Genomic DNA, 18,185 nt, shown 5'->3' with positions numbered 1-18,185 from the left:
CACCTGTAATTTAAAACAAAATTTATAGATGTTGCACATATTCTTTCTTGAATTTGACATTTGGTTTACTTGTAGGTTGAATTTCTCGCAGTGGTGTCTGTTTATACTTTTATTTTAATATTGTAACTGAGCTGTTTCTTGCTTTGTTTAAGTTACTGTGCATTTACATTTTTCAGGGATACTTTTCCATGTGATCATCAATTCAACACATTAACTAAATTCATTATTGACCAAACACAGTCACCAAATCTCAAGGTAACCTATTTGAATTTGATTTTTTTAAAATAAATTTTGGTCAAATTCAGTCTTGATAATCCTGTACCTGACAGTTACATTTGCTAGTCTTCTTGACATTTGTCTTCAAAATTAGAGTTTGCTCCATCGTGCATTGATTTGTATATCAAAAAATACTTAACCTAGAAAAAGCTTAGATTCGTGTGTGGTACAGCAACATTAGTTGTTTTGGACAAGGATATATATATATATGTTTTTTTCTGCTGTTTTTCTGTTTTCTCTTGTTAAACATAATGTTGAGACTGATTTATGGTTACAAACTGCATTTGTTTACTGACTTACTTGGTTGAAGCAGATGTGATCATTTGCTGAGTCATGAGAACTGTTGCTGTGGGCATTTTAGTGTAGATATTTTCCCCTTTAACCTTTTGCTTCTTGTCTGGTCTATTATCTGTAGTTTTAGGTGCATCTGGAGTATTTCTGTTAGTACTTTGCTAGATGTGAAGGTTTCTGGTATAATTACATGCAATGAATAGGTAACCATGTACAAGTTAAAAGCTGAGTTTGAAAAGTGAGAGGATGGGAAGGTTTTGTGGTTGGACTGTGAGAAAGAAAGGAAAGCCTCTTGGGTTATGCTAAAAGAAGTAATGCTCCCATTCCCTAGTGGTTGTATGGATTGTAAGGGAATAACAGCTTGAGCACAAGATGTGGAATATGGAGCCATGTGGCTAGACAGTTGGTGGGTAGACAGAGTTTTTTGTGGCCTGAGTGAACCTCATTAAAATAGCCACAAAAGGCTGTGAAGGCCTCTAACTAAACTCTCAAAGTTTGAACAGCAGCTGAACTTTTCTCTTAGTGAGTGTAAAATAGTCTACCTTTCATCTTATTGCTTGTAAACCATTATTATGCTCAGTTGACAGGCCGTTTAGAAAAATTTTTTTTTCTGTACGAGTGATTGAAGTCTATCCTGCAAAAATATGCAGCGTAGGCCTCTAAGATGTCATTAAGATGCTGGACTTGTTGCATTCTTTGTCAAGTCCATCGCCAGAGCAAACTAATAGTGTGAATCATGCACTTGAATATGCAGTGTTTCCCTGTGGCAATAAATGTATGATACTGATGATCTTGTTTTATTTCCTCTTCTGTCCACTAACACCAATAGCAAAAGGTAAAGACTTTACCAGCTGTGGTGCTTTTGAAATTCTGAAGCATTTGGTGCTTTACCTGCATTGTCTTTGTCGACTTCACACATGAATGGTTTGGGGAGGAAGAGCTTCATCAGGTTGAATTTTGTGGAGAACCATATTAAGTCCTAGCAAATGAAACAATCCAGTCACTCTATTTTAGAAAGGTGTCAAGTCGACAAAGGCAATAGCATGGATTTTCTTGTCCTACCCTGATGTGCCTGATGTTGTACAATCATGCCTGATTCCTTTGTGCCTTCAGTTTAATTGCTTTCAGGTGTGTAGTATGTGTATGTGGGGGGTGGGTGGGTGGGTTGGTTTGGAGGGATAAAGTTTATTTTGAAAAAAATATCATTTACCTTTACACCATGTTAAAGTTACACAATGATAGCAGACCCTTTATGGGTCAGGAGACAAACAAAAGTCTGTAGTAAACACATACATTTTAGGCAAGGTGTGAAATGAATAAGCATGCTTATTCTTCAGTTGGCAGTATTGTCTTCCCAGCTGCCACCTACCATGAATATTTTCTCTGTTCTGTCTGTGCATGCTAACTTTTTCTGCCGTTTTTATTTCTCATGCAAAATTAAAAGCATAAAATTGTTTCTCTGAAAAGTATAGCTAAGTATAGCATGGCTGGTGGCATGCAGAATAGTTATTGCTAAAAAAGAAAACCTGGCCAACCTTTTCCTTTAAAATTTACTGACTGGTACCTCTATTGGTAAGGGAGGGGGGAGAATTGGATAGACATGGCCCACCACTCCCTTTTTTGGGGGGTGATAGTAAGTAGGACCTGCACAGGACAATCATTCCAGTCTTCGATATTCGTAAGCTAGTTCCTCCTCTGACCATCGCAGTGTCAACACCCTCTAAGGTATTTTGAAGGATAGTCTTCAACAAGGTGTGGTGCTGTGTTATGTGGCCAAAGTAGAGGTTCAGATGTTCCTCGAGTGTGGCAACCATGCTTCTTATAAAGTCATTGCTTTTGTGTTCTCCTCAGGCACTTGTTCTTGAATGCCTGGATTCTCTTCTCTGTGTTGGTGAACAGAGTCTGTTTTGCTGTTGCCAGTAATCATAACCTTGCTCTTGTCAATGCTGGTCTCCATTCTTTTTTCTGTCAGTCTGCTGGTATGATCTTGGGAGTTCTTTGTTAGCACCTGTTATCAGGTCTTTGTTATCTGCAAATGCCACTTATTTCAGTGAGATATTAAAGCAGCAAAAAACAAAATGATATTGATTAGAAGATTGTTTAGGACCATATTTTGCTTAAGGGTTACCTGCTGATGTTTCTCCTCTACCAGCAGAGCCATCAAGCTAGGAAAGTTTTTTGTCAGTGACACCATACTTTATATCTTACTGTTTTTTTTGTCAGTGACACCATACTTTATATCTTACCATTTTCTGTCAGTTCCATAGCACTTTTTGCCTAGTCCCATTTTTTGGTTTTTGTCCTAGTTCATATGTAGGGGCCCATTTGTCATGGTGACTCCCTTTTGTCCAACAGGAATTAGAATTATGCAGTAAATACTATGCATGCTATATGTTAATGCTTAAAACGGAGATTTTACTGACCTGACATACCTTTGTAGCGACCCTTGTCTCTCCACATGACTCCTCTGGATCTTACCAGCAGCATTTACGGTAAACAGCTGAGCTGGCAGACCACTGCCCAGACCTCCCAAGATTTTCAGATAATGCTGACCAGTTGGGAGAAATCGGCATTGCCCTTCCACTTGATTAATGACTATTTTTTCCCCCTTCAGATGTGTGGTGAATAATTATTGTTTTATGAATTATATTTGTGTGCATTGCTTATTGGAGAGAGAGCTGCTCTGACAAGGTAGAGTGTACTTGTTGCTGCTTCAATAATTGGTGTATGTGCACTTTGTTTTCCTTTAAGTTGACCAAAGAGAAGCAGTTCCAGGTAACTCTTGAGTGGCCGTTTTCCTGTTCATTGTGAATTTCTTTTAATGGAAAGTCTGGCTGTTTTCCATTTTCTTTTAAAAGGTTCTTTGTAACTCTACTTGCTGCTGCTTGCACCAAAGCACTGTTGCACACCTTTTCGTCCCCTTGTGACTGTTAACTTCTGCACTCTGTCATCAACTTGACATCTGTTTTGGTAGGATTGTTTTCAAGGAGTACTTTTGGTTCTTGTAAAACTATTTTTTAAAAAGGAAAGTTTCTTTTTGACTGTTGATTTCAAATTCACTTACATTTTCTGACATTTCTTTATGCAGCACTAGCCAGTGACACCACTATCACATGACAGCATGGTAGTCTCTATGTTTGGGTTATTTGGTGAGGGCATTTTAGTTTTGCAGCAATATGTAAGAAGTGCGATATTTTTGCTAACTTTTAGGTGTAAGTAAGACACAAATTATTAAGCTGCAGGATGTGTCTTGCTATGTTTATTTGTTGGATGTTTTCTGAATTGATGTTTCTGTTAGGCATTTTACAAGAAGACATTAAAATAGCCTTTATTTTTGTAGCCTCATAATCTGCATTAAAAGATTTTGATTGTCTTTATTCTTTTCCTTCCTTCCCCTCCTTGTTCCGTTTCCATCCTTCCCTATCTTTCTCGCATGCGTACTACCGCCACCACACACACACCACACATGTACATGTTTGTTGTTTAGCTCAAGCTGTAAATGACATCTTTCCTATTTTTTTCTAGCTTTAGCATAGTAATGTCTTCGATGTTAGTTCCAGGAAGCTGGTTTCACTGTCTTACCATCCGGTTAGATTATAATATTATGTGCATGCTCATGAAAGTTGAGGTAAAGTGTGCTGTCAGTAGGAGAGTTTACCAGAATTTTTGTGTTGTTTGCGTCATTGCCTTCATGTCACATCATGCATTTGTTCCTGTTTTTAGGATTCCAGCCAGCAGGTGATACTCATTAAACTGTCTTATGTAGCATTAGGCATTCCCTCAGCATTCTCATAGCAAAAACAAATAAGTGATTTCAACACTAATGACATTTTTAAAGAATGGAAAAAAACAGCAGAAAGAAAGCAACTCTGGAGAAGCATTTTTGAAAACAGCATCAGGTCAGGCTAGACCAGTGCAAACACTCCAGTTTTTCTGCCCCCATGTTCTTACAAAATTCTTTCTCTCTCAACACATGCTTTTTCGTTTATCCGTTTTGACAACCATCGGAATTATTTGATTAGAAGATTTTTTTGCTAAAATACTGTGGATCCTTAACCTTTTATTTACTCTTCCCTCCCAAAAAAAGCAGCTACAGAAAACCTGCCTGTATAGTTAGGGTTTTGCAAAATGCAAAAAAAAAAAGGTAGGTGGGGAATAAAGGTAATAAAGGTAAGCAAATCCAACAAAAGAGCCACAATAAGGACTAATTTTTGCATACTTTTGCACTTGAGAATGGCTGACATTTAAATATGTAAGGGTCTTGTTTGTAGCAGATGCTGTGTACTATACCCTTGTAGACAGGCATTTAAAGGCCAGACTTCTGCCTTAGAGCAGGAGAGAATGGTTTGACCCATGGCAAGAAGGGAGGAGCACATATAATGCAGGCAACCCTAGTAGTCATGTTTTACTAATTGCTTCCATCTGGCCTGACTGAGCTTCTCCTCCTAGGTTGAGCCATTCTTTCTTAGTGGTCAGTGGAAGTTTGACCTTTAGTCAAGATATATAACTTATCTGTAGCCCACCATAATACATTATTTATACGAGGACAAATCTGCACTGTCAGCATATTCAGAAGAGCAACTAACCTGTATGATTGCTCTTCAAGTACTCATGCTCAGCATATCTGTGTACACTAGTACCTTATAGGTAGTCTCAGTAAGTAGTATTGGCTAAAATATATTCTTGTTTCTGTGGTGTTTGCTGCAGTCCTTTTAATCAGGCCTTAATGTATCAGCTAATATGTTGTCATGTTGCTGTCAGGACAAGCAAGTTTTATAAATAACCAGAATTTATTGTATCTTGGATGCTACCATGTGTTTAATTTGCTTTATGGTGTTGGGGTTTGGATTGTTTAGATTTTTTAAAAAGATTTTATATGTACAAATTTAGCAGTTTCTTTATCGCTTTTCCTTCTTGAGGGATATTAACAAATGTTTTGATGACTGTGGAAGTGTAGTGAAAAAGATCATATCACGTTTAATAATAATCATTATGCCAGTCAGTCATTATTTCTTATGTGATGATTGTTTTTTTATGTACAAGTAACTTAATAAAGAATACATGCTTTTTGCTGGAAAATAAACATAACAAAACAACCATTCAGAGCATTATTTTGAAGCAGTTGTAAGAAATAAGAATACGTGACATTTTGTTAGAATTGGTCAGATTAAAAAAATGCTCTCCGCCTAGTCAGTTTGGATATTTAAATACTGTGTTATGGTCTAGATTCATGGTAATAGGTTGTCTGAAATGGCTGTGGAGCATTATGCTGGATATGGGAGAAGGAAACAAGCTTACAGTTTTAATGATAAATATACTTGCTTTGTGCATGATGATCACAAACAGGTGCATGTTGAAAAATACTTTTGCAGTCAGGAATAAGTTTACAGCTTAAGTATTACATTTTTGGAACTTTTACAAAGTCTGTAATATTTGTTAGCGTTACGTATCTTCCATCTCTTTTTAGTAACATGTTTAGTGTTACATTTTTTCCAGCTCTTTCTTGTGCTTTATGCCTTTATGTTTCTTCATAAGCTTCACAAGCTTTATTCACTTCAATGGAAAATCCTGTTGTCAAGTGGAGGGAAGTAATAAGTATGCATATTACACTGAGGAAAAAAAGCTGTTCTAGAACTGTTTAACCGAATTATATATTTTTTGTGGGGGAGGGGAGGGGGCTCCATTAGTTTTACTACAGCTGTTTGTTTTATTCTGTATTTTGCAAGATAGTCGCTATGCTTCATAACATGATACTAGTTTCTATAAACCACATATCCTTAACATCTGTTGTTATTGGGTAAAGTGGAAAACAAACTGCAACTGCCGGTGCTTTTTTTTTTCCTACAAATACAGACAGGAACACTGATTGTTTTGCAGGTCAAAATAGCTATGCTGAACTACCTTCATTCACTGATCATGTGCATGGAGCCTTCAGACTTTGTGAACACAATGGATACACGCCTAGCTATATCTCGCATAATCAACTGGACGATGGAGCCCAGAAATGTTGATGTCAGAAAGGTACCTTTAGTTTTTTTGAAAGTTTCTCTTGTCTTTCTTTCCAGTTAATTTTTAAAAATGGCTTTATTAAATATTATTATATATATATATTCTGTAAGTGTGGATTATTCTCTGCTAAATAGTTTTTATTATCTCAGTATGATTTTTTAATGGAGATATTTCCTATGTCTGGAGTAGATTTTTAAAAATTATTGTTTAGATTGGGCAAGAAATTGCCATTGAAACACTAATCACCCATCTGGAATGTGTTCTTAAAGTACAGTAAAGCACAAAAGTAATGTTCTGTGGCAGTCTGGCAATGCTTTGCTTTGAGACCATAAGCAATGAAATTTAGGGCTATAATAATTGTTTAATCCATCTAGTAATCTTAGCGTTGTATATGTCCGATGAATAACCTACATGAGTATTGTGTGTCCATGCAGAGTGCACAGCTGGTGCTGATCAGCTTATTCAACCTCAACCCCCCAGAGTTCTCTCTCATGCTTGCTGCTCTTCCCAAAGCATTCCAGGTACGCTTGATCAAGCACACCTACAGTAAGAAAATTGCCTCTTAACATGATCATTACCAAAAAAAAAAGTGTGTATGCATGTGATTTGTATATGGATAAAATACAGTAGTAACTGTTTATTTGCAGGACGGTGCCACCAAGATTCTCCACAGCCACATGCGCAGTGCCAGCGATGCCACTTCTGATGTCCTTTCTCCACGTAATGCTACTTCTCCACCTGCTGGGCAGCAGAGGAGCCGTCCTCCTTCCAGGCAAGTGATTTCATTGTTGAAGATGTTGCTGAAAGATGATTTGTTTGTGTTTACCTTCCATCATCAAGCAGTATGGTAAGAACTGTTTAAAATGTTTGACTAGGATAACATTCATTTAGAGTTGACCACAAGACTTGATAATTTTCTTCTGCTGAATTGCAGACAAAGCTTGGGGCAGCCAGAAGATTTTGAAACAGAAAACATGAATCCAGAGGACATCTACAACTCCATCAAGAAGACATCCGCAGACATTCAAAACCTGAGCTTGGGCACAAAGTTAGATGGTTATGATGATATCAAGAAGAAAAGGGAGTTTGCTTCTCAGGACAGTGGAATCCAGGAGTTACGAAATGACAGTCCAGATGGAGTAGATGCTAGAAGAGGGAACTTGCACATGTACAATCCCAACCAGTATCAGGATGATGTGAGTGTAGGAATGTCTATTATGCTTTCCTTAGGTTGTCTCATGCTGATTGCGTATTTTACTCAAGATCCCTTACAAGTTTTGGGCAGTCCAGTTGTGCAACGGTTAGTGCTTGTCACCACCTTAGTGAAGGTTGGCTGTCCTGGATTCAGATCTTGTCTTAGGCATGCTGTTCTTTCTCTGCATGTGGCATCTGTTTACTTGCTTTGCCATGTTACAGCCATAGTTGCTGGCTCAGTGTAAAACATGTATCCCCTCCCTCAGCAAATTTTGCCTCCCTTTTGAGGGGGAGATGAGTGAAAATAGAACACATTACTCAATGTTGGTGGGGTTGGGGGGGGGGGGATTCAGAGCTCAGCAATCAGCAAGGGAAATCATTTACTTATATTGAAGTCTGTTGAACTGCTGTTTGTCATTGGTTGAAATTAGATTTTTTTTCTTTTTTGACAGCACACGATTAATGGGTTTAGCAAGATGAGCCTGCATGATGATGAAGCAGGTGAGTCACATGCTGTAACACCTTGTTCATAAATATTTATTTTTATTTACAGAAGACCTATGATATTTATAAAAACCCAGAGATTTGGAATTGTGCTTATACTTTTTCATAATTTCGACCAATAAAGTAAAAACCAGTCAGAACACACTGTACATTTATTATTGAAGTCGTGTAACAGCAGAACTGGAAAAAGAAGGTTTATTACCCTCTCCCCACACTTGGGTTCCAATTAAAAATGTTGGAAGTATAAGACTTAATGCTTATGAATTAAAATTTATTTTAATAATTTTAACTTAATCCTGAAACTAAAACAATGTAGCTACGCCTGTTTCAGGAGTTTACGATAAAAGAGTGACCATACCAGAGATTCTTAGAGAGTTGTCTAATCACAATGAAAGGTAAGAAATCTTTTTTATTAATTCTTTTCTTTCTTTGTTCAAGTAGGTGATGCATGTAAGAGAGTCTACTTTGTGCTGTGTGAGTTAGGTCACATGTTGGCTGTCCTTATGTTTATACTATTATTTGTCATGGATGGGACATTGTGTTTTTCCTGTTTATGTAAAACATTAGTTGTAGATGAACTACACAGGAAATAGTCAATGAAGTAAAATAACCTTTGAAATATAATAGAGATGCTAGTTGATCCTTGATTATTGTATTTGACCCACAGGAAAAGTGTACGCTGTATCTTCCTATCATGTTTGCTTTACTCCCCCTGCCTCAAAGAAAAAAACCGATAAAGGACTTTATTGGTTTATTTTAGGGTACGAGAACGACGTCGAATGCTAGATGCTTTGCTCAAACTGGTGCGGGATAATGCCATCACAACAGAGCAATGGGACGAGCATTTCAAGTCCATCCTGCTTATTCTCATTGAGACATTTGGAGACAGTGACGTGAGCATGCTTTTCTTAAATGAAGTGGGGAGAGTGGTATTTAAAAACGTGTATTAAAGATGGGGAAGAATTGTATTTAAAACCATGTATTACGAGGGTTTTAAGGATGGATGATATTTTTTAATAGAAATAAATGCTTGCTTTACATTTAACCCCCTTAGTTAAGCTTTATAAAGGAGAAAAGAATTGTTTATCATCTGCCATAGTTTACAGGTATCTTCTTCCCATTTAGGGAGACATAAACTTTACATGATGGAAGAAGAAAATTGGGAAAGGACAAAAATGGCTGAAAATCTGCTTTAATAATAATAAAAACAACCAAGTTTATTAAAACAAAGTTCCAAGAAAGTGTATGCTTACAGGCAAGTTTTCTGTGCTACCCAGCATAGTCAGTCTGGTCCATGCCTACCTTTTTGCTACATTAGCAAAACCTTTTAATTGTGGAACAAGGATTGGTTATAGCTGACAAGATGGATGAGAGATTCTGGTTGTGCAATGCAATAATACTCCTATCTTTTATTTACAGAGGACAATAGTATCTGTGTTTATATCAGAAGCAAGAGTGCACAAAATTTTGGGGAGAGCTGGGAGGTTGAACACTTAAGTACACATAGAAGACTATAGCAGATCCTTGTCTGCTGAAATGATGTTGCCATTTTACTTCACAAATCAAAGAGAGAGAATAGAAGAGTAAAATCTTGTAATGTTACACCTATTCCTCTATTTTGTCCTCTTCAGAAAACCATGAGGATGGATGCCTTGATTGTGTTTCGTTCCATTCTGAAGCGACAGCCTGCCCGTTTCCGTGATTATGCAGAACTGACCATCCTCAAGATCTGTGAAGCTCACAAAGATCCGTCTAAAGATGTAAGACTGGATTCCACTTTTTCAATTTTCACACTTGGTTTTAAGCTGTTTCATACTTTTTTTTTTCCTTAGTGAGATTGGCTTTTGGTAGCATTATCTGCCTGATCCATTTAGTTAAAAAAAGAAAAAGAAAAAAGCTGCCTATGTGCAAAAAGTCTTCGTTGCTCTTTATTTCGTTCTTTTCATAATTTACCTTGTCTATATTTTGGTGTTCATATTCATTTCTGTCTGCTTACGTGTTCTCCTGTCTTAGATTGAATCATGAATCATTTCTCACTTTCTTGCATGCAGACTGCAAAAACCAATATCCATTCTAATACTTTCTCAAAGGAAACAGCACTGCATTGTGCACTTTAGCACCTTTTATAATTTTTGTAAGTTTTTGTGACACAAGTAGTAGTGATTTCTGCACCAATGCTTGATTTCTGTGTTTCATCTGAAACTCAATAATCCATAATAATGCATACCTAACCTTTTTATTGTTATAGACAAAAATAAAGCTTTAAAAACTAATTGCACATATCTTGAATTTATGACTAACCTTAAAATCTGCTTTGACCTAACTTTAGTTTGCCCATGTTCTTCCTGCTTACCTCCCACTGATATCTTGATTACTAGCCTTCTGACTGTATTTTGACTAACCTGCACTGTTTGTGCGCCGGACCTGACCTCTACAAAAGCCTGGCGAATTTCAGGTGCAGCGTGCAGCTGAGGAGTGCGCACTGGTCATTCCTACAGCCATCAGTCCTGAACAGGCTCTTCCAATCCTCAACTCTATAATCCAGACCGCCAAGTTCCCCATCCATTGGGCAGCCATCAAGATGCAGGTTGAGGTCAGTAATAGAGATAACAAGCATGATGTGGTGTCTTGACATGATTTATGTTTGTATCTGTTGTTTTTTGTTTGTTTGCTATTGTTTTGATGATTAACCTAGAACATCAAGTTTTATACAAAATTTAATTTAGTTACTTAACCATATTGTGAATATAACACATGAACATATGCAAGTGTATTGATGCAAATAAATAGACAAATAGAAACATGCCGATGTTTATGGCCCTTTTGCAAGAAAGTTATGAAATCATGGGCTTTTAGTCAGATTTGTATCTTATTTTAAATTTTAATCCCTGAGTTTTATTCATTTAATGAAGCATTCATTGTGTAGGGAAACTTCAGGAGTTTCTCATCAGCAGTTCATGTTCAAAATGTCCACACTCCACCATCATAGTCTCAGCCCCATCCTTTGCCTCCCGTTGTGGTCGGGTGGTGGCAGAGAAAGAGGGATAGATAGATAAATAGGCCAGAAATGCATGAATATGTACATTAAGAGAGTGTGTGGTGTGGGTGGGGACTTTGGGACCATGCTGGTATACTTGTAACAACACGAAGAAAGAGCTGAAAAGAAAATTATTAAGTAGCAAGAATGCATTTGCAGTAGAATGCAATGAAAGATGACCAGAGACTTCAGCAACGTCTGTTTGATGTAGGTGGTAAAACTGGTCAGCCCTGAGGTCTTGACGCGTGCATTGGCAGACACAGTTCCTGGCCTCCTCATGGTAAGTGCACATTGGATTTTTATGCCTGATGCATGGTGACCCGCACAACTTAGTGTTCTTCTGGAGGAATGTTCAGACCTATTCCAACCACACTTCCATTACAGAGGAATGGTTTCTGACATGCATTTGTGCTTTGTCTTCTGTGTTGCCAAAGGCTGAGTAGATGATGACTTAGTATTAAAACATGTTTTTGCAGGGTTGGCACCTTTATCAAGTACATTAGATTAGTGCATTTGGGAACAGTACTTATTCCAAGTTGTTAAGCATAGTATTCCCACCCCCTTCTCCATTCATAAGATATTTATACAAGGCTGTATTATCTGTTTCCCATTGTTCTACTGATAAATATAAAGGCCCTATAGACACATATAGCATTTTCTGACATGTTTTCCATGTTGGCCATATGCTAGAAATGTCAGAATTACAGATGTATTTGCCTGTTTATGTCAGGGCTATGATGACAGTGATAGCAGGGTCCGTAAAGCCAGTGTCTTCTGTCTGGTCAACATTTACATGGCTGTAGGAGAGGGCCTTCGACCGTATTTAACAGAGCTCAACAGTAGCAAGGTGAGATCTTGCATGCAGTTGCAGAACCTATGTGGGTTATGTTGGGAGGGTGGTGAGAGAAAGGGAGTGTTATTGGAAGAGAGTTTGCTTTTATTTATTCTCACTCACACACACACACTTTTTGTAAGCTTATTTTAATGAGTTAATCAGTCTTATGTAACCCTTTGCCTTATTATTATCCTGAGTTGTGTGGCTTCAACATGTTACTATTAAAGACATTTAAAATAAAGCCTTGTTTGTCCCCAGACAAAACTTCTGAACTATACATCAAAAGAGCACAGGAAGACTCCAAGAGTGGTATGACCTCTCCAACCACCTCTGACACATGATGAGGTTGCAACCATCGTCTCCTTCTTCTAAGATGCTCTCTGCAAGAACGTGTACATGAATAAAGTGCATCAGTGACATGTTTTCCACATGACTGATGGAGTGCCAGCAGAGTGGGACAAAGCTGATGAATAGTGCTCATGGTTATTGTGTGCCCTCCCCAGTGTTCTTTTAGTTTTCCTTGTGTTTGGGTGGTGAAGAGACTTTCTCACACAATCGTCACTGTGTGTATTCTCATCATCAGAAGTGCGGCTTTGGATTCTTCCTTGCTGTGATGCAGTGGATGATGTGTGCTTGCGTCAGCAGATATTGAAGTAGGGCAGTTCACATGCACTGTTAGTGGCATGCATGCACCAGCTACTTGGTGCAAACAGTGACAGCAGCACAGCAAATGTGAAGAATCTGGAGGGAAGATAATTTTTTTCTCTCTTTATCTTCAGATTATACAGTGCAATGTGATTTGCAGATGATGGAACATTGGTATCTACACATCACAGCTTATTTGCATTGTTGGAAAAATTCATAGCTGTCATGAATGCTAGTGTGTCCAGAATTTTGTCTTTCACCTTCAGTGGGGACAAAAAATTCTGCTGCCTGCTTTGCGACTTTTACAGGGACTGATTCTGTTTCTGTGCAGTGCTTGCCCTACCTATCATGTTTATGCATGCAAGACATTAAGTTGCTTCCCTTGTTTTTCCATTCTGTTGTGGGACATGAAGAAAATGGTAAACAATTCTGTGGTTTTTTAAAAATTAGTTTTATAAAAGTGTGGATTGGTGATAATTTAAAAGAAAGTTTCTTTCCTCTTGGTGTTTGTAAGATTGCAATAATTTGTAAGAAAGAATGGCATTTTGGGGAGTTATTTTAAAAAATGAAATGCAAAGAATGTGAATTTTCCAGAAATATCAGGCGGCATGTGGCGATGAATGGAGGTAGCAGATCTCATGTTTAGGATACGCTACTTGCCAAGCTGAATGAATTCTTTAAAAATTAATAAACTTGTCTGTCTTCTATTGGAAGGGAAGGCTAGACAAAAACATTAAAAGGAAACACCTTCGTGCTACCCTTAAAACATACTCGAGGAATGTAGATCTTCAAACTGAAGGGAGAGCACTGATGTTCTCTTGGTGTTTGTAGTTGTACTTCCTCAGTGTTATTTATAGATTATACAGAAATCATACCCTGGTGGCGGTGTTGCTGTGTTGCTTGTGTGAAATCTCCAAAGAAGTAATAGAGCAGCTGGTCCTTCCATCTGGGTACCAGGACTATATAGAGTCATTGAATGTAAATGTTCATTGACCCTTGCCTGGCTTTTAATTGCTAATCATACGTATGCTTTGCTCCTGCACCAGACGAATGCTATATGCTTCCATCAGTAGTGGGTGTAACATCTGAACTTTGACACCATAGAACGAAAAATAGTATTTTGTTTCAGATGATTCTGCCTGCACACCACACATCCCTGATCATTTTAACGCCTTATTTTTACTGATTTGAATAGCTGCTGGTGACAAAATGGGTGTAATTTGTGTTCTGCTAATGCTTATACGGCGTTAAGTTTATGAAAGTGGCAAAACAGTGTGCATATGTTTGTGCGTGCTCATGTGCAAGTACAGCTTGTCATTAACGTTCTCAGGTCTAATCATACAACTCATTCACCAACATGCATTTAGGAGTGATTACTGCAAGAAGTGCCAGAGTAGAAGGCAAAGAAACTTGTGCTTGTTATATGTTCTGCATCATGAAATATTTTATCAATAGTGTCTAACAGGAAATCCTAAGTTTTCTGTGACTTATCGATGTTGCAGATCTTTTTTACTTGCATATAGTGCATAGCAGGCTTTTGATAGAACATTGAAATGTCTGCTGTGGCCACTAAAAATAAAACCAGATGATTATTAAATAAGAGTATGCCTGTATGTGTGTGTGTTTATGTGTGAGAGAAAATGTTTGGCATTCTTTTACATTTAAAAAAATCACCACACAATGATTTATTGTTCCAAAGCACTTATGAACATCTAGATTTCACCCCCATCAGTGCTAGTTTGAGGGAGATGAACGAGCAGAACTTATTAGAGGCTGTTAATTATGAGTTTTATATTAGCATTGTCATTTAACTTTTGAGTTTATTTCCTCATCAGCGCATTGTCTAATCATTAGGGTAAGAGATTTCACCAGTAAAAAAGAACAGAAGTTGTGGAATAAGATTGTTGTTGCACTTGCTTGTGTTTGCTACTGTTGGGGAAATAGTTTGGTGTGTATGGGGGGCTTCACAAAATTGAAGAGTTGCTGGTGATAAAAGAAGCCTTTTGATATTTATATAATAATATAAAAATATTGAAAAATAAAGTCCTTTTCTTGCAAACTTCATCTTGCCTTTTTTTTTCTGTCTTGGTCGGGGGTACGACTGTATGGTCTGCATCATTCCACTTTCATAAAAAAAAGTCTGATCGTGTAATTTGTCCTTCGCATTGGTTCATTTTGCTTTCTGATGTATAATTCTATCTTTAGAGCATAATGAATAAAAGAACAGAGTGTGAGGGAAGGTGCTAAAGGGTTAAGCAATCTGAGTGTAACACCATATGCTTGTCAATTCTTTCATCTGTTTCTCACTCCTTTGACTTTTCTTTTTTTATATGTTTAATTATTTTGCTGCTGAAACTGGAAACAAAAGATCTTTGTGCGATCATACCTGAAAACATATTTTGGAGGTCCAGAAATGTACATATGTTTCCATACCTATGAACTGTACATCTGCACACATGTGATAGAGCCAGATAATAAAAATTTAAACATTATGTAAGCCTTTATAACTCATCAGTACTTTTATTGGAAGGGTTGTCATGAACAGGCTTGCTATCAGCCAATAGATGTTGCGTAAGAGGCGCCTTATGTGGATGGCTTGCACAAAGTGTCAAAAAAATTGTACTTTTGGTGTTTGCAAAGGGCCATGCCTTAGGTCTTTGTCATGCATTGATGGTCATACAATAGCATGGCAACAGATTAGCAGGATATGCTTGATGACTTAAGGATTTATCGTTGCTGCAATACCCAGCATGTGTGGAATGTGTGCAGTTTGCTTATTACTATTCATATAGCTGTTTGCTCATTGAAGCCTGGATTGGATTGATTTATAAATAACAGAGCTACTTGTTTTTTAGAGGAAGGAGTCAGTTTGCTATAGCTGTAGAATTGCTTTTAGACCTGAGAGTGTTTACATTCATAATGCAGCCGAGAATCTCTTTAAATAAAAAGGAAATCTCCAATTTTAGCCATATCAGATTTGACAGAAATATACTGTGACGTAGTGTGAATACATTTACATATTTGGCAATATTTTACACTGAAGCAGGTATTTTGTAGAGGATAAATAAGCAGAATAAACTGTTGTCGCCTAACCTTTTTTTTTAATGATATATTCAGTTTTTGTGATTTCTATTTACAATTGAAACAAAATTGTGGTTTATTTGGTGCTTGATCTTGAAGAGTAATTTTAGCATTTCAGATTCACGGTTTTTTACAGGACCTGAAACAGAAAGTACTATTTTTGTTTTGTGTAGTCAAGATGTTATCATATATTGCATACGATGATTAAAAAAGTGTTTTTGTCGCTAGACTTTATGCAAGTGATAATTGGAGTGGAATGAGAGAATTAGAAAAGAATTTTCTGGAGTGACCCACATAAACACTGAATGTGCTTATCATTGACCTACCTAAACATTTAATATGATTATTATTGAACTTTGAAAAATTGTTATGTATGTGTACACTGGCACTATTAATTTAATGATATTTTTCTTTTAAGAAGATCATGGATAAGGGTGAAATGGTAAGGGCTGAGAACTGGTACCTATTAATTGAAAAGCAACATCAACCACATGAAAACAAATACTTATGAGGCTGACAGTTGTAGGTGTGAAAATGACAGTTTTTTTGGGAAACTGCTTTTTTACCAGCTGCTGTTGGAAAGCAAATAAACTGTGACTGTTTTGTGAACAGGTGGTTTCTGTTCCCCTTTTCACAAACTGTTTATGGACATGGAATTAACTTAATTCCACTCCTCTTCCCCCAGCTCCAGAATTTACACATCATCTTGTTTTTGGGTATCTTCCTTGTGCTATGTCTCAACAAATGTTTGGATCATGTTGTTGCTAGTTGAGAAATGAGTTAGTGACTAGTGTCCTGAATAAGCCACTAACTAAGGTGATTCACATTGTGAAGATGTTGGTATACAGGAGTCATAAAGAAATTCTCATTTGTGTTTAAGGCATGCAGTTGCATTGTGTGAGTGATATTATTGGAAACACTTTGCTGTACCTGCATTGGATGTATGTTATAAAGGTATGCTGATCTCTACTTCAGTCACAAGCTTGGACAGTTCTTTGACATGGTTAACCATTTATCTTCATTCTGGCTTTTTTTAGAACTACTGCTCCCCTTCCCTCCTTGTGCTTCCACGTATTTGTGTGCATGTCCCTGCAGTCCTCTTGTGACATCACATTTCACTGCATGTTTCTCTGTGAATAGGCTTGCTTCCTTTTCCTCCATCTTTGTCATGATGCAGAATGTCTTTTACTGTGAAGCAGATCAGCAGCAGTGTTGAAATTGTGTTTTTGTGATTGTTTCTTTTTGTTTTATAAAGTTTTACAATGAAAAGAGATGTTGTGTGTGAAGAGTGCATGTTTATTGGCCAGTGATGGGTATGGATCATTGAGTTCTTTAGAAATGAAGATTTAGAAGTAAGAGTTTAAAAGGTATAACATGACAGCTTGGTTTTGGTTTGAGAAAATGCAATGTTTACTGCATTTTCCATAATAATTGTTCTAGGCTATTAGTTTTTTTTTAATTAGAAGAGGGATACCATTAAGTTTTTTGAATGTAAAGCTTCCTTGTGAATGAAAGTATACACGTGTATTCTTTTTTTAAAAATGTTTATTTTTGCCTGTATTTGACACCCAAATTTCTTAGCACAGGAACAGGTTGTTTTCTTGCAATATCATAGTGGACTCCCAACACAAAAAACTGTCCATTTTTAATGTGTATGACACCTTTTATATTTCTTTCCATTGGTTCAATATTTTGTCCAGGATGTGCACATGGCATGTGTGGTTGTGCAGATAGATCAAAACTGTATGTGCTTTTTTTTTTTTTTTGGCTGAAGGCTTTTCTAGCCCGGCTTTGGTTGCTAGATGCGTGCCAAATGTGAAATAGACCAAGGTCAGTACCTAATGCTGCCCGAACACATGAACTTGCATGAATATAAATATTGTGAATATTTATGTATGATGTGTTTTGTTGAGTGTTGGCTCACTTTGTGTAATTTTAAAAGCATCACCTATCTCATCGGAGCTTCGTCGTTTGTTTTTTTTACTCCAGCTGTAACAATGTTGTCAGATCATTAAAAAATGTCAGAATGTAAGCAATTACCACCTGAGAAGTGATGTGTCAAGTTTGTTAAACTGTTGATTGAACAGTCAATAAATACAATCTTTTTTGTAGCTTTGTGTGTATATGTGTGCATGCACGTGTAGCCTACAAATAAGAGAATGGAACAGTATGGGAAAAGTTTAGACTGTCATGACAATGTTTTAACTACAAACCTAAGTTTTCATGCAACCATAAAATAAGCATGCAATTTCGCTATTTAAGCTAATAAAAGAGGAACAGATATTATTCATTTTTTGTGATACCTGTTTACTG

General features: G+C 37.1%; 1 protein-coding gene across 27 annotated transcripts in view; it reads left to right on the top strand.

Annotated features, from left to right (window-relative positions):
- Positions 1–17,983, top strand: part of LOC112554591 (CLIP-associating protein 1-like) — an 85,870-nt gene extending 67,887 nt beyond the window's left edge. For 21 of the 27 annotated variants that reach the window (XM_025222545.1, XM_025222601.1, XM_025222593.1 and 18 more), the window contains 15 exons: positions 177–255; positions 1,397–1,402; positions 3,319–3,342; positions 6,445–6,588; positions 7,011–7,097; positions 7,224–7,348; positions 7,511–7,772; positions 8,223–8,271; positions 8,606–8,669; positions 9,035–9,167; positions 9,906–10,034; positions 10,715–10,867; positions 11,523–11,591; positions 12,042–12,158; positions 12,405–17,983. In XM_025222545.1, the coding sequence (XP_025078330.1) occupies positions 177–255; positions 1,397–1,402; positions 3,319–3,342; positions 6,445–6,588; positions 7,011–7,097; positions 7,224–7,348; positions 7,511–7,772; positions 8,223–8,271; positions 8,606–8,669; positions 9,035–9,167; positions 9,906–10,034; positions 10,715–10,867; positions 11,523–11,591; positions 12,042–12,158; positions 12,405–12,461 (1,498 nt within the window). In that variant the 3' untranslated portion in view covers positions 12,462–17,983. The remainder of the gene's footprint in view (positions 1–176; positions 256–1,396; positions 1,403–3,318; positions 3,343–6,444; positions 6,589–7,010; positions 7,098–7,223; positions 7,349–7,510; positions 7,773–8,222; positions 8,272–8,605; positions 8,670–9,034; positions 9,168–9,905; positions 10,035–10,714; positions 10,868–11,522; positions 11,592–12,041; positions 12,159–12,404) is intronic. The other 6 variants (XM_025222475.1, XM_025222510.1, XM_025222486.1 and 3 more) reach the window with 6 other exon arrangements.
- Positions 17,984–18,185: the final 202 nt, after the last annotated feature.

The sequence above is a fragment of the Pomacea canaliculata genome, linkage group LG2, assembly GCF_003073045.1.
Source record: "Pomacea canaliculata isolate SZHN2017 linkage group LG2, ASM307304v1, whole genome shotgun sequence".
NCBI classification, from domain to species: Eukaryota; Metazoa; Mollusca; class Gastropoda; order Architaenioglossa; family Ampullariidae; genus Pomacea; species Pomacea canaliculata.
This window is presented reverse-complemented; position numbering and strand designations above follow the sequence as displayed.